Here is a 25341-nt window from a genome sequence, read left to right as displayed (position 1 = left end):
TTACTCACTATTCTGAGGTATTGTGGGTGATTGCCCGGGAATTTCTGTGGTTTCTTCAGTGGTTTCGGTGATTAATGGCTCAAGTCAAAAGAACACAATCCCCCTGCTCTCATATTTTGGTTTCTAGATATGACTCAGGTCCCTATTTTCAGCATAAGTGGATTTTTGTACTCATTTTTGTACACCCTGAGAAAGTCTGGCTGAAAATAACATGTGAACTACTTGGGTATAAAAGAGATGACAGGCACAGGACAAGTTACATGCCCTTTAATATTTAAAGTCAAGTTTCACTAAGATGTATTAAGCAATACTTACGCTTGATTGTGCAAACAAAATTGAAACTAAACTTAAATGAAAAGTTACCAAATTTACCCCCTTTATTACACTGGCTTACTGTGCTAATGCGGACACTCCTCTCTTATCTCTAGGTAATTACCCACGGCCTCCTAATTATGGTGGGACACCCGGTGCCAACTACAGTGGCCCCGGCCCAGGTATGGGCAACAGTCTTGGCATGAATGCCAGCAGTCCGATGCACGGGCAGGGTCCTGGGCAGCCATGCGGTTCCATGACCACGGCTCGAGGACCAGGACACTCAGCTGGAGGTCGACCGTACCCGGCAGGCTCCAGCAATGTGGCTCCAACCTCTCCTAACATGCCTCAATCTGCTGGCCCAGGGATGGGTCCACCTCCACCCAACGTCAGCCGTAAACCGCACGAGAGCGGCCCTCCGCCTCCCCAGCAGAACCCAGCACCCTCGGGCCAGGCCAGGTAAATTACAACTTTAATTATGTTTTCCAAAGTTCCCATGTGGCTCCCTGCTTCATCAGACCAAGATGTTTTCTGTTTTCTAGATTGCATAGGTGGTTAAAGATGACAACTTCTATATTTGCACAAATAAAAAGATATTAAAAACAGCAAACAGCTTAGGGAAATCTGGCAATAATTAAAATGCACAATCTGTATTTATAGTTGCACTACACTTAAAGAAATTAATAATACTTTAGATAAATTCATATCGCTGAGATGTTTTATTCTGCATAGGGTGGTTTGCTCAGTCAAGGCCTCTGTTTCACCTAGTGAACAAAAAATGCTATATGCTAAAAAAAACAATGAATTCTATGTACATTTTAATACTTTAGTAATAAATATAATATTTTTATAAAAGTTTTGAATAGGTTGTTTTATGATAGTTGTTTTAAAACATGATTGACAGCTAGCATAAAATAAAGGGCCCTGTCCCAAATAGTGCACTCGGAATGTTGCCCTTTGGTTCGAACCCTTGACCTTTTGCGCTGTTAACTCAATGCTCTACCACTGAGTTATACAGGCGCACATTTTATGATTCAGAAGAATGCTTACGTGCCACTCTTTGTGGCTGCTAAACACCTTTTTGCTGAGCCTGCACGGGCAGGCTGCTAGCCGACAGTAAACGCACCATTACTTATCCAAAGTGTGACGGTCAGTATTTGGGACAGGGCCACACATCTTCTGAGTTGTCAACTGGAATGAAAGTGAGAAAGTACCTTAGAGACTCATGTGCTCTTCCCCTGCTTCAGGCCTTCATTTGCCAGGTCCCCCGTGTACCCCGGCCTGTGCGGGCCAGGGGTGCGACCGGCCTCCTTCCCCACCCCTCACCCTCACTACGGCTCTGGGCAGGGGCAGGCACATACTGAGCTGTATGGGTAGGTTTAAACTCTGACCCCTGCGGCCTGCTGTGATTGGCTGGATGGCTTTACTATGCTTGATTCTACTCATGTATGCTGGAAACGACACAAACTATATACTTACACACAGTGTCTGTGTCAGCCTTTTCTTTCTCCTTCAGTGTGCCTGTTTTAAAATCAGAGGGTCTGTAAATATATTGTATGTTTATATATTTAAGGAAGAATATTTTCTGAGAGGCCTTAATCTTTTGTGAAAATCATAAAAAATGCTGCCAATGGCTGGCAGCTTAAAAAAAATGCTGACAGGGAAAGAGTGAAACATGCTGTTTGATAAGTAAAACGTAATGAACCATTAAAAAAAAATAAAAGTGAAAATACAGAATCCAGAAAAAATGGGATTTGTACAAAACTAATAACTGAATTTAAATATAAATAGGTTTGATTGTTCAAGCTTTTAATCTTCAGGAGTATGAAGTTGTTGTGCTCCAATAATTTTTAATGGATGCTCCTATAATTTTAAATTTGGGAGCACCAGTGCTTCCTACAAAAGACACGAAATTTGAATGGCTCTTTTTCACTTTGGGTGAGCTGTAGTTGTAATACAGATGATTCATATGTATAAATAGTTACACAAAAAAGTAATTATTGTGATTTTTGTTTTGTTTATATAATGTGTAAATACTTAACAGGTATTCATTTACTTTTAAAAATTTTGGAGTTCTGATTAGAGATGCACAATATGAAAACATATATTGTGATTTAATTGTAGCAGCAGCAGCAACAACTCATATTGTGCAAAAACTACAAGCAATCCCTTGTGTGTACAAATAAATCAGGTTTTGATACAGAAGTATATTGAATGATTGCAGGGTTTCCCGCAGAAAATTGGTTATTTAAGGTGGTAGGGTTGGGCGAGTGGGCGGGGCAGAGGGCATGATATTTTTATTTAAAACACTCAAATAAAACTTAATTTTGAAGAAAATATGACAGAAAATGAACACATTTTAGATTATTAATGAATTAAATGTTTTTAACAGATACCTCTAACTGGAATAGCTGCGTGATGAAGTGAAACTAAAGGGTTAATAAACACAAACTAAAGCAGATGTTGTGGAACGTCAGGCGAAGGATGATAGATGGCGCAAAAATGATAAAAACTGATTATTTCCCACTATTAATGACATTATCTTAACTACTGTAGCATGTAAATAATGCACATAAATAAAGTGAGCAAGAGCGCTCAACAATTATATTTAATCAACAGGCACGTGAAACCTAGCTAGCAGGTTGCTCAAACAACAAAAATCACCAGCTAACTTACTTTAAATTTGCAAGAACTGTAGACGAATACAATAACAGGCTTAAATAAACCCAAAACATAAGTCCACTTACAGTTCTCCAAACACGTGTTTTATCAACTGGCTACCCTCCAGACATGACGGACCATGTCTTTCTCACTTCAGCCATGTGGCGCGCGGGCACATTTACTATTCTCCGAGATGCACTTGACGGCCTTTTGTGCAGCGAAATTATATTTTTTTTTGGACAACCTAGTTAAGGCGGTAGGGTTTCCACGCTTAGGCGGGCCGCCTGAACTGAAATGTGCTGCGGGAAACCCTGGATTGAGTTTGAAAGTGAAATCAATCTTTTCTTTGGATATTTTTCATATAAATTGTCTATATAAATGTGTTTTTTGCACAAATTGTCTTGCTGAATTAAATATAAAACTTTAAGTTAGAATTTACACAGAAATTCATAACTAAGAACCATAAATTTAAAAACTTAACTTGTATTTGGTATTGTGATATATTGCATATTCTTGTGATTTCTGTATATGGACTAAGTTTGTGTTTTTTTATGTTTCTCATTTAAACTAAACCGGTCTTGCAAAAATGAGACATACACACCTGCTGTAACTGTTTGCAGATAAATAACCCTTTAGGACAAAAGTGTGCTACAAACAACTGAATGCATACTAGCTTTTCTTGTGTTTTAATGCTGAATGTTTTAACCCCCTCTTCTGTCCCTGTGGTTTTCGCTTGCCTGCTGAAAGAAAATGCAGTAATGAATACTAACAACCTACCAATGAACTCTTCACAGGATAGACAGACTCTTGTTGGAAGTGAGTTGAAAAAGAAGTAAAATGTTTGCTGTTGTTGTCCATAGGCCAGGCGGGTATCAGGGTGGTTCCCATATGCTTGGAATGGGCCCTGGAGGTCCCTACAACCATCCACCGAGCAACAGCTCATCCAGGATGACACCTCAAGGACCTTCATACAACACCATGCCTACAGGTAAAGTTACATTCTAAACAATACACTGTATTGCTGTATATTAATGCGAGTTTGGATGAAACTAGCTGTGATTGTGTCAAGTGATATGTGGCAGGACCAAAAATAGGTGTAGCTGCCCAATATAACTGGGTGGGATTTTGATGCTTCCCATTGCATTTTGCAATTTTTGAACCAGTAGCTAAAACGTAGTTATGTGTTATTTAGACCTTCTAGCATTACACTTCAATGCTACACTTCACAGTTTATAGATAATTTATTCCTTCATTTGGAAGAGAATGATCAGATCTCTTCATCTAGCAATCTCAAGTGTCCAAATGTCCTGCAGGACCCATGACGGGCTCAGGAGATGCCATGATGCTCACCGACCCCAAACAGAGAGCTGAACACAAGGAGGAGGGCAACACACCCAACACAGAGCCTCCAAAGCCAAAGGTATCAACATATGGATATACTTACAGATTAATAAACTTGAATATCTGTACTGTAAAATGAACTTTTGCTTTGTTATTTTTCATGTTTCAAACACACAGCCTCTCATACTTCTTAAAATATCAAAAAATCTAATTCTTGACTTGACTTAGTCAAGAGTTATGCAAATAACTTGGCAATTAATTTAATATTTTATTCTGTGATCATTTAGTAAATAGTCTTTATAAAAACAAAACATTTATTGCTTAGTAAATGTCTAATTTGATAATTTTTTTATATTCTTTCACCTTGAATAGTTTGGTGTTACTCTTGATTGATCTTCCATGTATGTGTAATAAGTGAAGGAAGATTCTTTTATGTATTCTAATGAACGCCCATGTAACGCCTTAAGACCTTTTCTCAGCTTATACTTTTGTATATCTTCTTCTCCATCATTGCTGTTACTTTCATCAGAATTTCATTTTGTCATTAAGTTGAGCTTTCTTTTGATTGGTTGACATATATCACCTCTCTCATCATCTCTGTTCTTTGCTTCATCTCAGATTCACATGATGTTTTGTTTGATTTTCTTTTTGAAAATAAAGCTTTGGAGGTAGCGTTGTCACCTCAAATAATTCTCAATTGTCTTGTTTGTTGTCGGATAACAATGTTTTCAGAAATTAATGCATACCCACGGAACATTTCTCATCCAATCAGAATACAGCATTCAACAGAGCCGTGGTATAAACACAAATATTTTCGAATTTTTAACAATCCCCTTACACTCATAATGTGTCAGTGATGCTGTAGTCACACAGACTGTGCGTTCACACCAGATGCGAATTAAGTGAATAAATGGGGCTATTTGCTCGTAGTTGGACGCTTGAACATTTGCGCGTGAAATGCGTGTCATTTGTGCGTGAAATGCGTGTCATTTGTGCTTGAATGCGTGTCTGCGTGTCATTTGCGCGTGAAATGCACGTCATTTGCGTGTAAAATGTGTGGCATTCACACATGAAATTTGTCGCGTGAAATGTGCGTCGTTCGTGCGTGAAATTTGTTGTGTGAAATGTGTCATTCGTGTGTGAAATTTGCCGTGTGAAATTTGCCGTGTGAAATGTGCTTCATTCGCACGTGAAATTTGCCACGTGACATTTGCATAATTTGCTCGTGAAATTTGCCTTGTGAAATTTGTGTCATTCACGTGTGAAATTTGACGTGTGAAATGTGCGTCGTTCGCGCGTGAAATGTGCGTCGTTCGCGCGTGAAATGTGCGTCGTTCGCGCGTGAAATGTGCGTCGTTCGCGCGTGAAATGTGCGTCGTTCGCGCGTGCAGTGTGCGTCATTTGCGTGTGAAATTTGCTGTGTGAAATGTGCGTTATTCGTGTGTCAAATTTGCCGTGTGAAATGTGCGTCATTCGCGTGTGAAATTTGCCACGTGAAATTTGCGTAATTTGCTCGTGAAATTTGCGTCATTTGCGTGTGAAATTTGTGTCATTCACACGTGAAATTTGTGTCATTCACGCGTAAATATGTGAATTGCCCTTTTGAGAAGCAGCTGTTTATGATCAGAAAAATTGGCCTGTGTTGACGTCAAAATCTGCACAAAAAGTTTGAGAGGCACATTGGAATTAGTCATGTGAAAGGGGTTTGAGATTGCTTTGGTTTAACACAATTTTTACATTTTAACATTAAGGGGCGGTTTCCCAGACAGGTCTTATCTTAGTCCCAGATTAAAATGCATGTTTGAGCTGGTTTAATTTAAAAACACCTTGCACTGACATATCCTAACATACCAGTATATAGTGAAAAATGTGTAATTCGCGCATGAAATATGCATCATTCGCGCATAAAACTCAAATAGGAATACGCTCAAATTGCTAGCTTGTAGTCTCAATATGTATATATATAGCTCAAATTGGGTAAAGAGCATTTTATTACAACTTACCAGTTTGTCCAACCTCTTCACCCACTTTCTTTAAAGCAAGATCTTTTTTATTCCTGGCTCTATAAAAGTACGAAGATGTGTTGTACAGTTCCGGGTGTCCACATACAGTGACACTTATTTTGTCCTCCATTGTTTTTTTTTTGTATTTCTGCTTCACCTCACTACGTCATTATCACGTCACTACAAGAGCAAGCTCCTCATTGGTTAACACGGAGCGAATATCCGCCAAAGTTCAGATTTTTCAACTTGCACGATTCTCGCGAATCACACGTTTCTTATGTCAAATGCCTGAAATGCTCAATTTGCGCCGCCTGAGGTGTGTCAAGCCTTTGCATTGACTTGACATGTAAATCACTCACGTTTAATGCTTTATTTGGGTCTTGTGTGAATGCACCATTAGATTGCTATGTAAAATAAACCAAATACATAAATAAAAGAACAATGTATAAATATGGAGCAATATCATTCACAATTTTAGTTCAGCGTCTCACCACTATGCCATTACTCTTTGTCCCCAATGAATGCCAAAAAATTACCCCGCGAACTGTGAGTTTTAATTTTATCCCTTTGTGTTTTTCGTAACAGGACAGTTATGGTTCTCAGTGTGTGTCTCAGCCTCCCACCCCGTCCCCTCTGTCCCCAAGCCCAGCTAGTCTGTCCTCATATCAGGGGGATGACAGTGATAGCATTAGTAGCCCTGCCTGGCCAAAGAACCCCAGCAGTCCTGTAAGTGCCTTATCCACATCTACTGTCTTCTCTTTCTTTCTTCTTCTGGGTTTATTTACTTCTACTGGTGTGAAGCTGTGGACAGTTTTGACCTCGGATGATACTGAGACTTTTTCTTTTTGACTTTTGAGGAGCTAAGCCAAGACTGTTTTTCACAGTTTCACAATTTTCTTTTCGTTTTTGAATCTGGCAAAGTTTTCACAAAAAACAACAACATGATGTACAAAAAGCTCACGTTCTAGAAAAGCTTAATTTAATTTGCACTTAATTTGAATCCCCTAATCTTCACATTCCAATTTCTAATTGGGCCATTTCTGCTTTGACCCCTGTTTTGTTTGCCCTTTTAAAGAAAGCAGTTTATTATCAAAATCGCCTGTGCTGGCATCAAAATCTGCACAAAATGTTTGAGGGGGCGCATTGGAGCCCTGACGTCAGTCATGTGAAAGGGGCTTCATATTGCTTTTGTTAAAGACAATTTTTTCCACATTAAGGGCTGGTTTCCCGAACAGGTCTTATCCTAGTCCCAGATTAAATGCATGTTTGGGCTGCTTTAATTTAAAAACACATTGCACTGACATATCTTAACATATATCAGAGCCATTTTTTGTAAAGTTTGTTTGTAAAACTACTTGAATTTCCTTACATATCAAAGGCCGAGTCCTGGATTAATCTGAAACCTGTCCGGGAAACTGCCCATAAGTGTTCACAGCAATATTAGGGCGGAGTAAAAAAAGTAGTTGAATACCTGGTGAGTTATGTCCCTCTTTTATCTCATTTACTCGTGTGCCTCAGAAACTCAGCTTGGGAAACGTGACGAATGAGAAGATAACACGACTGTATGACATGGGTTGTGAACCTGAGAGGAAGACTTGGGTGGACCGCTACCTTTCCTTCATGGACGAGAGGGGCACGCCTGTGCCCAATCTGCCCTCGGTGAGCAAGAAGCCATTGGATCTGTGCCGACTGTACTTCTGTGTTAGAGAGATCGGAGGCCTGGCAATGGTAAGTAAAGATTTATTTAAAATGCGTGTGAGGGTCATGTTAAAGGCTAATTGAAACTTTGTTAGTGATTCAACTGAAGTCCTTCCACAAATCCTTAGATTTGAACCGTATAGAAGTGAGGACAAAGAAAAGGTCATTTATGAACCGTTTGACCTCTTGAACAGGTAAACAAGAACAAAAAATGGAAAGAGCTCTCCACCCTGTTGAACGTGGGGACATCCAGCAATTCGGCCAGTTCTCTGAAGAAGCAGTACATCCAATACCTGTTTGCTTATGAATGTAAGGTGGAGCGTGGAGAAGAGCCTCCGCCCGACGTCTTCAACACAGGAGATGGCAAGAAGCAACAGGCCAAGATCCAGCCGCCCTCACCTGGTAAGGATCTTGAACAAATTTCTAATAAAGTTTGATATTAAATGTATTCTGAGTTTGTCACATCAAATGTGATGTTAACCACCCAGACAAATTTGAATGATAAAAAAAGCGAGTAAATAAAATAAGTTATCTGGGAAAAACAGACAGGATTCTCTGCTATCAACCGCTGGGGGCGTGTCCGCTGTCTGTGCTGAAACCACACCTACTCGCAGTGTTTAAATTGAGGGGGGCTTGGGTGGTCCCGGACCCCCTATAAAGCACAAACATATAAATTAGGGGGTCCCCTGGTTTTTATTCAAATTAAAATACTATGTGAATTTTCCGCAATAAACTAATCCTAGGCAGCTGGGTTGAGACCTAGCTAGAGGACCCGCCATAATCTTGGACATAATTCAAACACTCCCTACTCCCGGGGAAGCTGACGGGTCCCTCTCAACTTTTAAAATACCACTACAAACTAAATAGATGTTCGCAATTGTGTTAGGGGCGGGGCCTTGCTCGGTGGCTCCAGTGCATCATCGAGCCTCCGTTTTAGCCCCGCCCAAAAATCCTTAACACAGAAATACTGTTTAATTCAGTCCTAAATAGTTCACAATCTTTGCAACATGTTTAAGCCATACATATCTAACATTTATAATGTGTTTAGAAACATTTCTCTAAAATGACTTTACACAAACTTGGCACTTTTGTGCCATTTTTATTTTTAAACCATCTTGACTGTGATGATTGAATATTGCCCAAAATTGCCAGAGATTAATAATTTTTAATACATTTTTGAATTTTGGTTTCAGTTTTTTAAATTAGCTTAAAATGGCTAATCTACACAAAAACCGACACATGTGATCCTAGGGCCAAAAAAGTCCCATTGAAAACCATTACCATTTTGACTACCCATTTATCTAAACATAAACTAATGCATACCTTTATGTCAAGATATCATTTTGGACTACTGGCCTTCAAGTTTTGATTGTTGTATCAATGTTTTTGATTTGATCTTTATTCTGTTAAAAAAACATGGATAATGTAACAAACTGGCATATAAAGAGTTAAAATTTCCACAAATTTAATTGATATTTGATATGCAGGGTTTCCCGCAGAAAATGTGTTAGTTAAGGTGGTAGGGTTGGCCAGGGCAAGGGGGCGTGACAATCAAAGGTGTGCACGCGTTATGATGAAAATTAAAATATTTTTATTTAAAACACTCAAATAAAACTTAATTTTGAAGAAACTATGACAGAAAATGAACACATACTAGATTATTAATAAATTAAATGTTTTTACCTTTAACAGGAATATTTGCGTGATAAAGTGAAACTAAAGGGTTAATAAACACAAACTAAAGCAGATGTTGTAGAACGTCTGGTGAACGATGATAGATAGCACAAAAATTGTAAAAACTGATTATTTCCCACTATTAATTACATTATCTTAAAGGAGTGTAACTACTGTAGCATGTAAATAATGCACATGAATAAAGTGAGCAAGAGCGCTCAACAATTATATCTTATCAGGCACGTGAAACCTAACTAGCAGGTTGCACAAACAACAAAATCACCAGCTAACTTAATTTAAATTTGCAAGGACTAAAGACTAATACAATAACAGGCTTAAATAAACCCAAAACATAAGTCCACTTACAGTCCTTACAGTTCTTAAAGTGTTTTATCAACTAGTTATCATCCAGACAGTGACGGTTCTGACCACGTCTTTATCTCATTTCGGCTGTGTGGCGCACGTGCACGTTCGCTCGCGGTGTGAAGAGCGTCCGCACTATTCCCCGAGATGCACTCGATGGCCTTTTTAGCAGCGATTTTTTTTTATGACCTAGTTAAGGCGGTAGGGTTTCCCAGCTTAGGCGGGCCGCCCGAACTGAAAAGTGCTGTGGGAAACCCTGATATGTATGTTTCAAGCGAAAGTTGTTTTAAAAGACTTCTTTAGAGTGGGAAAAAAATATAGATGTTTAATATTTTTAGAGCAGTTTTTAGGGAAGGTGTCTTTTGGCCTTAGGAACACATACGTAAGTTTAAGGGTTTAAAAGAAGGTAACATCTAATCACTGTTACTTTGTTAATATGTGCTGTATTTTTTAAGACCATCTGTGAAATCCTGTCTAAAGTCTCGTAATCGAATGAGATTTGGAGCATCAAAGTTACATTGATCTGTATTTGGGCCAGCAAGAATCCTCCTTAGAAACGCCCTAGCAACCACACACCAACATCCTAGATTTACTTTTACATGGGCATCACTCGCATTTCCTTCGAAAAATGTTTCTCTGTATTTTTTTCCTCCCTTACTCGCGGGATGAGTCGCAGTGATTTGTGGTGATGCTCTGGACTATCTGTCAAAGATGCCTCTGGAGAATAATATCATTTTCTTTGCTTCCCATGATTTGTCTGCATCACCCACATGTCGCTGTGGTCTGCCTGCCTTATAATGAATTCAAAGCAGCTGTAGACGGAGCTATAAATATCTGACAGGTGACTGAATCAAACCAAGAGAGAGAAAAAAAAGACGGGGGATGTGGGGCAAGCGAGAGCTGTCAAGCAGCCAGCTGAAGGATCTCCCCTCCCTTAGGCTAATGGCTGATGATGTCACAGGAAGTGAGAGAGAGCTGTCAAACAGCAGGGGGGATTCCCTCAGAGAAGATTAATGGGGGAGGAGTGTGGGATAAAAACAAAAGTGACCTCAGTCTGACCCCTCGCTCGCTCGCTCCAGACCAGTGAGACAGCACTTCCTCTCTCTCTCTCTCTCTGTGTAAATATATGTGTAAGGTCACTTGCGGTCACATGACTGAAAGCATTACAGCATAACGGCATGTATTGTTTATTTTCAGTGCAGTAAGAAGGTTTTGTGGCTGGCAACAGATCAAGGACTCGTAAAGCAGTCCGTCTTTCATTCCCTTCAACCCAGTTGGCTTTCTTCTCGGCGCTCTGACATCTTTTGAAGTCTTTTACCGCTCTGAGCTGCAGAGAGAAATGCAAATTGGTTTTATTACTTTGCATCAACTGAGCCGTGGAAATTTCAGAAGTTATTAGGGTGGTGTCCTTTTATGCCATTGAATTTCTATTGAAATTAATAACTAGTGTATTCAAATGTTATTGGATTATGGAAATGCACTCTGGGAATTGTGAGATTTCTTTTCCTGGAGCTCGGGGGAACTGATTAATGCATTTTGTAGCTTCAACTTGTCAGAGAAAAGAAATGTCTTGCATAAAGCAAAATGGGATTTAAATTTAAATATTTGGAAATCTCTACTTTGTATATTTAAAATTGGTTATGCACAATTAAAACTCTTTGATTCAGGAAATTAATGCAACCGCAAACCATTGCAGTGCATCAACGAATTTAATTTTCCAAAGGATGTTTTATTCAACATTGCAACTAGGGATGCCCCCATGCATTTTTTTTTGTGTCGAGACAAGGGAATTGCAGGGGTTGATGTAAAACATTAAATTAATTGCTAACAATTAAATTGTACCCAAAATAAAACACTTACTAACAAAAGATACATTTGTTTAATCTGCATGTCACACTAAAAAAAACAAATTTTTTGGTGTAGTAAAATATATTAGATTAACTAATATAATTAGATTAATTAATTTCTAAAATTAACATTTATTGAAAAGTAGATTTTCCTAAGTAAAATGATTATAAATACACAATTAATTCATGTACAAAATGAACTGTGTGGGAATAGTAAGTCGTATTATATATTTTTGTATTATTTAACTGTTTAATAGTCACTGTCCTAAAATAATAAAGTAAATTTTAATCAAAAACTTTAGAGCATTCAAGTCAAAAATCTGAGTTCATTTCACTTAAGCATTTAAAATCCATTAAACTAAAACATTCAAGTCAAAAGAACTTAAATTGCACATGTTGTAACTTAAAAACCCACAATCCTGAATAATATTTTGATTTTTTTAAAGCTTTTACACAGAATAAGAACTGATATGAACTACTTAAATATGTGTTAATAAAATGTCATAAAGGTAAGGAATAATTGATTGAAAATAACAAATACAATCTACAAAGCTTCAATATTTAAAAAAACCCCCGACTATAACGTAAACAATTCAAATAAATGTAACTTCTAAAATAAAAATAATTAAGTGACATTTACTTAATTGCACAACACTGTAAAAATGACCAAATGACGGTAATAATAACAGTAACTTTGTAAAATACTACTAATAGAAAAACTTTAAATGGATGAAAATAAATAAAAGTTAAATGCAAATGTGCTATTAAATTATTGAAATGTTAACTTAAACTCTCAGGGGGTACTTCAAGTAAATAATTTAGGTATAGTGGGTTCAAAATGTTTGAAAACCCCTGACTTGGAATGACATCTACAGATACTGATTGATACCAATAATGTTGCATTTTATTCCATAATCATTATATTATGAACCGTGTTGGGCAGTAAGGACTAGTCACCAAAGCAGAAAGTTGGCGCTCTTTCGTTCATGTTATGTTGATATAGTGTAACTAATTACTGTTGGCTGGGAGTAATAAGTAAAGTAATAATATTATTTTTGAAAGAGTAACAAGTAATGAGTAAAATATATTAAATGTTTTAAAGCTCACGTAACACACACTGTTTCTGCATTTCTGATGTTAATCTGGAGTACCTATAGAGTAGTATGACATCCTTTATATCACCGAAGAGTTTTTAGTTTAATCAGATTTATAAAAGAAAGATTAGCTTTACCGAATCTTTCCGATAACGTACGAAAAAATGAAGAAGGAGGAGTTACTACCGCGGGTGGAGCGAGTACGAGTCATGCAACACTTTACAACTTTATAACTTATGATTTACTACATGTTCATGTCATTTATATAATATGACACACACGCAAAACTCCGCTGCTACCCCGGATAATAAACTATATCCATTGTTTTCACAAGGCTGGATTTCTTCTCCTTACATCCAGAAACACACTTCATCTTTCGTGCCATTGTTGAGTTTTGAAATTAAACAAAGCTGTGTCGCGTGATAAGATGTTTGCAAGTTCTAACGTCTCCCGCTGATTGACGGGTGGGCGGGGTTTTCCCCTGAAAATGTCAGTTGGACCTGTAATCGAAAAAAAAACTTTCCGGGAAACAACTCTACAACTGTGTTAATAAGTCAGAATGCTTGAAATACCATTGACCCCCCCCCCCTTTAAGTAATTAGCCAAACACTAGTTATGAAATCCTAGTGCAAATCATTGTCACCCAATTAAAAAAAATCACACAGCATAAGGTTTGGTGCATTTTCATCCATTTTGATTGTCTAAAGGGGAAAAAATTCTTTCATCTACCGACACGGATTATAGACGTTTTCATTAGTAACAACAAATGGCTTTCATGGATCAAACATAACTTCTGGTAAACTGCACAAAGATTCAACAACAACTTTAAGTGTCCTTTTAGAGTAGTTTACTAATGATAACAAGCAAAAAGTAGATTACCTTAGTTCAGTGGTGTAGTCTAGATTTTTGTAGTGAGTATACTGTGATTTTTCCCTATCACCCTTATGCTTACTCGTCCTAGCGCGACACCTCATAAGCACCACCACACTCACAGATGCATACAGTATGGATCTTCATGTAACTAAGAGCATTCTGAAAGTGTACTCATAAACACATAAACTGAATGTGTTATCAACATGCCAGTTTATTATAAGAAAAAAAGACTTTAGAGCCAATGGGTTTACAGCTGGGGAAACTGGACTGATTTTTAGACTGGTTTAGTGTTAATCAACATCTAACTCAGGAACAAAAGTTACTTAACTGTTAATTAAAATTAAATAAACTGTTTACAATCTTCAATCCGTGGCAAACACATGTATTGAAGGAGAAAAAAATATTCACTCTTTCAATAGATATTATCTGACAACTATATGTTTTTAATTAATACACATTTAAGATGACCATGAATTAACTATAATTTGCATAGTCATTGATATTAAAGCTTATTTTTTTTGCATATAATATAAGCATTGTCTAAAAATGAAAATAGGCTTATACTTAATCATTATTACAAGACCATCCTGTAGCCTAAAATTTGCAAGTCTAAACTGAACATCAACGCAGACATGAATTTCCTCACAGAAGTTTAAGATCATATAAATCTTGAACGTAGATATATAAATGAAAACAGAGAAGGAAAGTTTAACACTGTGAAGCACAAGCAAACATGCAGAGGAACTGAAGGCAGCTAAAAACCATCAGGATATTATCACGAGCTTATTTTATTGCATTTGGAGCCTTACCTCCAGATAAAGTAATAAACTGGACTGATGATTTAAATGTTGTACTCACATGTGCGTTGTAAACTCTATGGATTTTATGTTGCAGCAGCAGCACTGCTTCACTCGTTCACTTCTCAGTGTCGCGTGAGCAGCTACACTGCAGGTTCGACTTCATTTGGCGCTAAGCAGACCTCTTGGTGATGTCAAAGTACCGCGAGAGCGATTCAAAGCAGATTTCTCCATGTGATAACTGGAGTCGCTCTCGCGGTGCTTTGCTGTCACTTCCCTGTGGCGTCACACCACTCTGCTCCCCAGTCACTTTCGCGTCACTATAGTAATTTGATTTCATAGAAATTCATACGCCGATCGGATCGCGCAGTTCGGCAGGAAGTATATAGCCTAATATGTATTTCAACCCGCTAAAGTGGCAAGTGTAGCATGCTAATGATCAGTGCTTCACATCTATATTATGACTAAAAGTTTAAAAATATGTCACAAAACCATGCTGTTACGCATCCTTGCGCTATTTTTAGTGGGTATACGGAAATCCTTGACCATTTCTAGTGGGTATACGGCGTATACCTGCGTATCACGTAGACTACACCACTGCCTTAGTTCAAACAATAGATAATGCGTATCAAAAAACACATTTGGCTAATGTTACTGTGTTAATGTGTACTATATAATGTATACAAAGTTAACTACAGATTTGCTGCCAAACCTCCCTTTACATCAGGGGTGGGGAACCCAGGTCCTGGAGGGCCACTGTCCTGCAGAGTTTAGTTCCAACCCTAATTAAACACACCTGAAAAATCTAATTCAAGTCTTCAGGATTACTTGGAAATGAAATTCAGGTGTGTTTGATTAGGGTTGGAACTAAACTCTGCAGGACAGTGGCCCTCCAGGACCCAGGGTTCCCCACTCCTGCTTTACATAGCGGTAATCCATGATCGCCGTCTCCCCTCGTCTCTAGAAAACCAAAACATTTGTTATTTTCGATGAGGCAATACTAGCCAGACAGAGGCCGGAAGTTAAGTTCCTTCCAGACGCGTAACCGCACGTGCGTCCGCTGAAACGTCTATAGCCCAATATATAAATGCATTCCTAATTGAAACAAAACCATCCTTAAGTTATTGATGCCAGTGTCAAATGTTTCTTCTTTAGTCTAACAAACCTCCTTTATGTGTTTAACAGCAAACTCAGGCTCTTTACAGGGCCCTCAAACTCCTCAGTCAACCGGCAGCAGCACTATGACAGAGATGCCAGGGGACTTGAAGCCTCCGACACCAGCAACCACACCGCACGGACAAGCCGCTCCTCAGCCGAGTGCCAGGTGTGCTGTCGATGTACAACGTGTTATGTTTAGTGTGCTACTCCGCTGTGTGCATTGTGTACTGATTGGCTTTTTACTCCAGAAACAGTGGAGTGAGCGTACAAGACCCTTTCTCTGAAAGCAGTGATCCAGCCTATCAGAAGAGAAGCACCATGCATGGAGGCAGTGGAGATGCCAGCACTAGAATGCAGTTTGACCCCAGTAAGGAGCCTTATGGAGCAGTCAGAAAAGGTGTGTTGGTGTTAGATGGTTGTTGGTGGTAATGGCTGGTTTAAATTTGCGTCTGATGCTGCGCGCCCCGGCACAAATGGGTTAAGATCTGATCACAGCAGCCTCCTAATGCAACTTTGGTTTGAGGAACCCAATTGCTTGGACGCTGATGCCCTCTAGTGTCTGCTGGTTATAGTGAACATGAAATCAAAATGCAACTTATTTACTTCAAATAATAAATGCCAATTTATTTACTCTGGTTTGTCTCTGTTTTATATCTTATAACAAATAAAACAATGTGTTACTTATACTGTGTAAAATCATGTCAATTATGCAGTTAATGTTAATAAATTAATAAACTTTAAATTACATTTTAGAAAAGATAATAAAAGCAATAATATTGGAATACATGGAGACATGTTTGAGAATTGTTTTAGTCACAGTTTTGGTTTCCCAGGACATAGATGCTTAAATGTAAAACAAACCATTTTAAAATATTAAAACAAAATATCCTCTCCACACTCAACTTTCTTACAGGTCTGGCTTCAATCTGGTCCTGATCTGGATGTTTTCAACATCTAGTCAGACCCATTAATTTATTTTTATGTGTGACCATGAACCACAAAACCAGTCATAAGGGTCAATTTTTGCAAATTGAGATGTATACATCACATGAATGCTGAATAATTAATCTTTCCATTGTTGTATGGTTTGATAAGATAGGACGAGATACAACTATCTGAATATCTGGAATCTGAGGGTGCAAAGAATCAAAATATTTAGAAAATCGCCTTAAAAGTTGTACAAATGAAGTCATTAACAACTGCATTTACTTAAGTTTGTATATATTTGCAGTAGAAAATTTGCAAGATATTTTCATTGAAGATGATCTTTACTTAATATCCTAATGATTTTAGGCATAAACGATCATCATACAACGTATTGTTGGCTTTTGCTACAAACACACTCATGCTACTTAAGTAGAGTTTTAAGTGTTTTATTAATCAAAATCAATGTCTTTTTCATAAATATGTCATCATTGGTCTCAAATGACCTCTGCCAATAGAGACAGAGCGCAGTTATGCAAATTTGAAAAACACGCCCACCGGGGGGGAAAACAATCCAACCGTCTCCATTGACTTTGTATTGCGAGAGGCTGCCTCCTTGTCATTTCTGGCTTATAACAAAAAACAGAATAATGCCTAAAAGCTGCTGTGTGACAATATGTACAGCTAACAAGCCAAAGAACCCAGAAATAAGTTTTTATAAGCTGTCGAGCAGTAAAACCCAACCTTTAAGGAGAAAAAAGTGGATCGCCGACTACGTTTCCCCCTAGTGGACGCAGTTCTACTAATAGGAGTACTATGAAAAGTTGCCTGTTTTCCACTTTTGTGTCTTTAAACGCTTGTTTTTTGAGGTCGACATCTTATAAAAACTTATTTCTGGGATCTTTGGCTTGTTAGCTGTACATACTGTCACACAGCAGTTTTTAGGCATTATTCTGTTTTTTGTTATAAGCCAGAAATGACAAGGAGGCAGCCTCTCGCAATACAAAGTCAATGGAGACGGTTGGATTGTTTTCCCCCCGGTGGGCGTGGTTTTCAGGTTATGACGCGCTGCGCTCTGTCTCTATGATCTGACTTTTCTTGTAAGCTTAGAATTTCTTCTCTTTACTTACATTGAATGGGTAAGTCCAAGGGGCTTCCACTCTGCCGTATTGATATACTATAATATCAGAGAGGGACAAAAAGCACTAGCCTACCATCGCGTTCCCACAATGCGTTTTCATTCAGAACACGTGAACCAGCTGAAACGAACGAGGAGATCAGTGAGTACATAATGGCTACTGTAGTTGCAACACGCATTTGGAAAAGCGAGGCGCTAGAGAGCACTGTTCATTTGAATGCAAAATACAATTTCACCACTAGATGGGGTAAATACTACTTACTGTCCCTTTAAAGCGATAGTTTGGCCATAAATGAAATTTACCCCATGATTTCCTCCCCCTCAAGCCATCAGAGTTACATATGTCCATACCTTTTCATTCAAACACATAGTGGCGGCCGATGGCTTCTCTTCCGAGGTGTGCGGTCTTAAAATATGCGTTTGTGAAACCATGTGCATCATGTTTCTTGTCAAAATACGTGCCTGCCTCACACACGTCGAAAGGGTTTATGATAAAAGAGTTGCATTTACAAAATACTCGCAAGACACTCACTTAACACTAAACTCTTTACACATGAGAATGCAAATGTGACTGTCTCTTTTATTATAAACCCCTTGGAATCGTCTGCACCGAACACATATTTTGGCATGACGAGCCACACACATGACGGGCTAAATACAAGCTTTGCATTGTGCGCCCTTGAGAAAAGTAACTGACCGCCACTGCAAACACAAAATGTCCTAGCTCTTTCAATTTTTATAATGGATGAATATGGGGTCTGCTTCCATGTGCTTCCATCCTTCGCAAAAGTAATCCACATGGCTCCAGGGGGATAAATAAAAACCTTCCGTAATCGATGCGAAATCTTTATATTTAAAACTTTACAAACAAAATAAATTAGCTTCCAGTAACGCCGCCATTTTAGACACCTCTGCATTCAGGAGACAGTATCAGCGTAGTGTATGTTTGAGGTCTTCTTAGGCCCCAAAATTTTTTGGGGCTTAATTTTTTTTACCTGACCCAAAATTACCCGAATCACTTTTTACCCGAACCCAACTGCATACATTTTTTTAAACAGGCAAAATTAGACCCGAGTTTGACCCGACACAATGGCAATTTTTTTGTAACCCGACTGGACCCTAATGTAAACGGCAGAAACGCACATGCCAGTCAGACAGAAAGGTGCCCCCGCAACAAATTTGGCCCACTGCTCCATTTATTTTCATTTGATATCTGACAACGACATCAAGATAAACACTACAGTGTGCATTTCAAATTGATTGACAGGTCTGGCTCAACTAAAATGAACCTACCACGATGATGCTAGCGCTCTTTGCAGGGGGGTGGGTTGGAAAAGGTCTCAATGCACTCGATAGTTTGGGTTTTATGGGGTCACATTAAAACACATTCATTTTAAATTACTCAAGGTCACTAATATTATACCCGACCTTGGGTTTTTCGGATCTAAGTGGACCCATGAAAACCTCTAGTGTATATACTTTTTGTAATGAAATATGATGGATGCGGAGGCACAGGGCACGGAGCAAAACAACACTGAATGCGGAGGAGTCTAAGATAGCGGCGTTTACCAGAAGATAATTATTTTCATTTTTAGTTTTGAATATGTATTTTACTCTTACAAAATAGCATCGATTACCATCAAAAGGCCTTTTTTATCACATTGGAGCCGTGTAGATTATTTTTGTGAAGGATGGATGCACATTCTTCGTGCTTGAAGGAGCTGGACCCTATCCATCTGTCATAAAGATTGGAAAATTTTCAAAAATATCTGAGTTCGTATGAAAAATATTGGACATATGTGCCTCGGATGGTTTGAGGAGGAGTAATTTTTATTTTTGGCCAAACTATCACTTCAAGATTGGTTTTGTGGTCCAGGGTCACACATTACAGAGGTAAATGGGTTTCAAAAATGCATTTTAAGATAAGTGTTTTTTTCTTTCCAGGTGGTTCTGAGCCCTATATGCAAGGGCAGATGCCAGGCAGTGGCATGCAGGATATGTATACACGTGGACCTCCGTCAGGAATGGGTATGGGCCCACGGCCCCAGTATCCCTACAACCCTGGCTTCGAGAGAAGGTAGGACAGTTGAATTACTGCTTTAATAAAGTAAAAAAATTTTAAGATAGCATATGAATCATGTAATGTGTATATCCACAGGCCAGACCATGTCATGGGTCCAGAGGGTGGGATTATTTCCTCTGGAAATCAGAACAACATGGTGCCTTCCAACAGTGATCCCAGCATGTTCTCAGGCAATAGATATCCCTCTCATCAGAGGTAAAATGTCATCACCATTGATAAACATGTATGAATGTATTTTTGATAAATATACGTTTGAGGAATACCTTTTTTTGGGTGTGTGTTTTTTATAGACATGGGCATGACGGTTATGGGCAGCAGTACCCTCACAGCATGCCATACAGTGGACATGGGATGTATCCCCAACAGCAGGTCAGTAGCCGATTCAGTTAGAGTTTTGTAACATTTTTGACAATTTTGCAGTGTTGCAAAGCAGCTCAAAAAACTGTGATAGGATAAGAAACAAATTTTAGCACAAAACAACAGACAGAGGATAAAACTATATACACGATATATAGATGGTGTTGACAAAACACGTGCGGTGCGATGATGCTTTACATTTGTAAATTGAATCGACCTAAAACTTTTACTACACAATTTTTTATTTCATACGCATTTAGTTATTTCAGACCATTGGGATATGACAGCTTGGGATATTTCAATAATTTCGGTATTTCTTTCAGCCCTAGATAAGACGTTCTCTTTGATTGGATTTGCAGGGTTACAAGCGGCCTGGGGAAGGGATGTACGGCCCTCCTGCTAAACGGCATGAGAGCGAAGCCTACGGTATGCAATACGGTGGCCAGCAGCCTGACATGTACGGCCAGTACGGTTACCCAGATCGTAGGCCCATGCAAGGCCCGTTCTCTTATCCGTACGGACGTGATCGCATTCACCCCGGTGGACCGGGACTTCCCCAGCACAGCATGATGAGTGGTGGACCACCCCCAGCCTCCAATTCCAGCGGTGGGCACCAGGGGAACATGTGGCATGCCAGATCCGACATGAGCTACCCTTACCCCGGCCGGCAAGGTCACGGGGCTCCCTACCACTCCATGAGCCGTGCAGATGATCCGGAAGCCAGGATCAACCAGGACGGTCAGTGGCCTGTTCAGCGTCAGTCCCCATACCCGCCCCACTCTTCTTCCTCTTCCAGTTCCATGCCTCCCATGAACAGCCGGCAACCGCCATCTCCCTACCAATCTCCTCCTGCTATGCCAAATCACATATCTCGAGTACCGAGCCCCGCGCCGTTCCCTCGGCCTGTAAGCGGCTCTATGTCACCCAATAAAGCTCATATGATGAAGCAGATGCAGAAACCGGGTGGCCCGGGTACAGGGCCAGGCTCACAGAGTGGTCAAGGCTTTCCAACAATCAATCGAGAGGTCAATTTCCCACTGGACTCTGTGGAGGCTACGCAACCCCAGATTAAACCTCGGCGAAGGTTAACATCTAAAGACATTGGTAAGTGTTCCAGTCCCTTGCAGTGGTCATACTTCACACAAGAGGTGCTGTGAATAAGCTTTATAAGAAACCGTCTGTGAATGGTCTGTTTGTAATAAAATTCTTGGCTCATATCTTTTAGGCACACCAGAGGCTTGGCGTGTGATGATGTCTTTGAAGTCTGGTTTGCTTGCGGAGAGCACATGGGCCCTAGATACTATAAACATCTTGCTTTATGATGATAGCACAGTGTCTTCCTTTACCCTTTCCCAGGTAAGTTTTAAAAGCACAATTGCAGATCTGTGGTGTTGTCCATGGTAAAGGTGCCAATCTTGATCAAAAATCTTTGTAGAGAACTTTTTATGATTTTTGCCAAGTCTGTAAGCATTTTTTTTCTAACCCCAAAAAAAACTTTTGACACCTTTCTTAAATCAGCCTTAACATAAAACAATGGAATTTCTGTCTGTTTTTCTAGTTGCCTGGTTTCTTGGAGCTCATTGTTGAGTATTTCAGAAGGTGTCTGATAGAGATCTTTGGGATCCTTGAGGAATATGAAGTTGGCACCGAGGGTCAGAAAACTCTTCTTGGTTCCTGTTCAGAGCCCACCAAGAAAGATCAACCTTCGAATCAAGACCCAAAAAGTCAATCTGAACAACCGGACAAGCAGTTGGACTCGGAGCCTGAGAAACCTCAGACCAGTGGTTTAGCATCAGCAGACATAAAAGAGAAGAAGGAGGAGACCGCAGAGGGAAAGGATGATGAAGAAGAAAAGATTGTTAATAAAGACCCCGGATCTCCTTCGGAGCCGAGACCTAAACAAGCCAGTAAGCATGACAAGCTTCCGATTAAGATAGAGGAGAGGGAGGCTGTGGATGATCTTGTGGAGGATCGCACAGAGCTGCTAGGCCTAGTTGGGGAGTTTACCAGTGGCCTGCTGCACTGGAAGGCTGGCGGAGGGGACTCCACTGCCCACATCCAGACTTATTTGGAGAGACGTAGGGATGAGGAAGAAAGCAAGCCTTTGGAAATTCAAGAGATTATCGAGGCACAAGCAAATGTAAACACAGTTGAAGAGGAGCCCAGTAGGGATGAGGAATTAAAAAGTGAAGTTCCTGGACCCTCAGAGCGAACTGTGACTGCCACTGTCGATGACATACTAAGTTCTGCTCCAGGGTCTCTGTCAGAAGGTGAAACCGAAACGTTCCCTTTCCGCTACGGAGAGAAACCGAGTGGCATCACCTTGCTGGAAGATGAGCCCCGATGCTGGGATGAAGCACCTCTCTCTGTAGCAGAGGGCTGGCAGGATGAGCTGGCCAAGCGGTGCATTTGCGTATCCAATACCATTCGTGGACTTTCCTTTGTTCCGGGCAACGACAACGAAATGGCTCGGCATCCAGGTTTGGTTCTCATTCTTGGTAAGCTGGTGCTCTTGCACCACGAGCACCCGAAACGAAAAAGGATGCCGCCCACTTACCAGCGCGAGGAAGAGCGAGGTCTGGCTTGCAGTAAGGACGAGTGGTGGTGGGATTGCCTCGGTGCCTTGAGAGAGAATACCTTGGTCACCCTAGCCAACATTTCAGGCCAGCTCGACCTGTCTATTTACCCAGAAAGTATCTGCCTTCCGATCCTGAACGGGTTGCTCCACTGGATGGTGTGCCCTTCCGCAGAGGCCCAGGACCCCTTCTGCACGGCGAACGGCTTTTCCTCCCTCACGCCGCAGAGGTTGGTGCTGGAGTGCCTGTGCAAACTGAGCATCCAAGACTCCAACGTAGACCTTCTACTGGCCACACCTCCTTTCACAAGACAGGAGCGCCTTTTCGCCTCGTTGGTGCGGCACGTGGGCGATCGAAAGAGTCAGGTTTGCCGCGAAATGGCCGTAGCTGTCCTCTCCAATCTGGCGCAGGGCGACCCCACTGCCGCCCGGGCCGTCGCCCTTCAGAAGGGCAGCGTGGGAGCCTTGATAAGTTTCCTGGAGGACAGCGTTGCCGTGGCACAGTATCAGCAGAGCTCTCACACTCTCTTGCACATGGGACACCCCACGCACTCTGAGCCACCCAGCATCAACATGATGTGTCGGGCCGCCAAAGCCCTGCTGGCCATGGCCCAGGTGGAGGAGAACAGGCCCGAGTTTGTGCTCTACGAGAGCCGGCTGCTCGATATCTCGCTGTCCTCCGTGCTGAACTCTGCCGTGGCGGCCATCTTGTGTGAGGTACTGTTTAAGCTCGGCCGTTCGTGACACGCACACCGGAGCGGGGGCCTGTAGCACCATCGTGAAAACGGGCGGTCGAGCCGAGCCACAGAGATCACACGGAACTGTCGGTGTTATATTTTTATTTAAGGAAACGAACAGAAACAAAAATGTTTTTACATACAAATAAATAAATATATAGAGAATATATATAGCTCCTCTGCCCCGTTTCCCGGTTTTCATTTTGGATTTTTAAATGATTTTAATACAAATATTTAATACTTGGTCTTTTCATTTTTTTTCTATTCTTTTTTATTTCCGTTTCGTCTTGTGTATTTTCTTTTGTTTGTTTTAACCAAAGTTGGCATAGTTTTACGAGAATGCTTTCGCTCTCAAGAATGTTTTCGTTTCGATGCAGTGTTTTGTTTTATGTTTAGTTTTATTTTTTTGTGGGACTTTGTTTGTTCGGGGAATGCAGATTTATTTAAATTGTGAGATGTTGTAGATAGAACTTCTCTTGCAATGTGTTGCGATAAAAGAAATAACAAACAAAAAAACACACTGATTTTAAAACATACATGTATACAGCTCTGATAAAAGCATTGTGCAATAGTTTTAGCTGGCTCAGAGGGGAGACGACGAAATGTGAATCACCACAGGCCATGTTCGGATCAGACTATCAGTGTTGCACTGTTTCACCGCACCAGTATCTGAGAGTCAAGCGAGTGTTGGTTTTAAACCGACTTGCTTCCATATTAGTGCCGCCGTACTGTACTGACGGTGAACTCAAAGTGCTTCGGTTATCCTCTTCTCTATTCTATACCCGTGGGTCGATTTGTATATAGGAACTGTACATTAAATGGGCCCCTTTTCACTTATTTTTTTCTTCAGGAGATGTGGTATTATACAAAGTGAGTAGTTAATGCTACATGCTATTGACATTTTGCTAAATAATATAAAAAGGGTCATTTTTTCAGATGAGTGTGCTCTTCTTAAGCGTAAGGGACTTTTACCACAGGATGCATTCTTGCGTGAATTTTTATTTGTATACATGCCAGATGTCTTTGCAGTTTTTAAAACGGTGTTTTTATTGCACAATACTAATGTCTGATTTAATTTAATGCCAATCAGATGTATCTTGGCGGCGAGGGATAAGCATTTGCATATTGTGTATATTAGCAACGGTATATTGCACCAATAAATCCCTTTTGTGCTTCGGTGTTTTTCGATGCAAGAACGCATCCCGTGCGAACGTCCCGTACGACTTTCCTGTGCGTTGGACAGAAATAGCGATGGCTCCCTCTAAAGGCCTTTTGCGAACTGAACATCCGATGGCGTAAATGTAATTCAATGTGAAAATGAAAGTTACCCCAAAATGACTGATTTTAACAAAAAATATGTACAACTCTTTATGTAAGCTCTTTTTGCTCCATATGATTTGATGACCATTGTTTATTCAGTATAAAGTCTTTATACATGTTCCACATGTTAAAAGTAAATGTACATGAAATTTTGTCGACCACTGCGATTGTTGTTCTTGAGTGTCGTCTGTTTTATTACATCAAGGGTGCAACCTACAAGTCAAACTGTAATGGTGTAATAAGCCTGGCAGACATTAAGGTAAAAGCAGTGTTATTTACTCCGTAAAGGTCGATGGGTACACAGCACTGTGTTGCAGCTCTCTTGCATTAGTTTAACCGGATCACAAGCTATAAATGCACAGACATCAATGGTATACTTAGAAATG

At 40.0% G+C, this 25341-nt stretch overlaps 1 protein-coding gene across 6 annotated transcripts in view; it reads left to right on the top strand.

Moving 5' to 3' along the window:
• The window catches only part of arid1b (AT-rich interactive domain 1B), a 104545-nt gene extending 79438 nt beyond the window's left edge, over positions 1–25107 (top strand). For 3 of the 6 annotated variants that reach the window (XM_065268771.2, XM_065268767.1, XM_065268766.1), the window contains 15 exons: positions 429–771; positions 1560–1685; positions 3834–3961; positions 4287–4393; positions 6903–7043; positions 7836–8045; positions 8210–8417; positions 15849–15987; positions 16070–16218; positions 19828–19960; positions 20042–20161; positions 20257–20335; positions 20683–21427; positions 21549–21679; positions 21882–25107. In XM_065268771.2, coding sequence (XP_065124843.1) covers positions 429–771; positions 1560–1685; positions 3834–3961; positions 4287–4393; positions 6903–7043; positions 7836–8045; positions 8210–8417; positions 15849–15987; positions 16070–16218; positions 19828–19960; positions 20042–20161; positions 20257–20335; positions 20683–21427; positions 21549–21679; positions 21882–23642 — 4520 coding nt within the window. In that variant the 3' untranslated portion in view covers positions 23643–25107. The remainder of the gene's footprint in view (positions 1–428; positions 772–1559; positions 1686–3833; positions 3962–4286; positions 4394–6902; positions 7044–7835; positions 8046–8209; positions 8418–15848; positions 15988–16069; positions 16219–19827; positions 19961–20041; positions 20162–20256; positions 20336–20682; positions 21428–21548; positions 21680–21881) is intronic. The other 3 variants (XM_065268772.2, XM_065268769.1, XM_065268768.1) reach the window with 1 other exon arrangement.
• Positions 25108–25341: the final 234 nt, after the last annotated feature.

Source organism: Paramisgurnus dabryanus, chromosome 12, assembly GCF_030506205.2.
Source record: "Paramisgurnus dabryanus chromosome 12, PD_genome_1.1, whole genome shotgun sequence".
NCBI lineage: Eukaryota > Metazoa > Chordata > Actinopteri > Cypriniformes > Cobitidae > Paramisgurnus > Paramisgurnus dabryanus.
The sequence above is the reverse complement of the archived record's forward strand: the minus strand, read 5'-3'. Positions and strand labels throughout refer to the sequence as shown.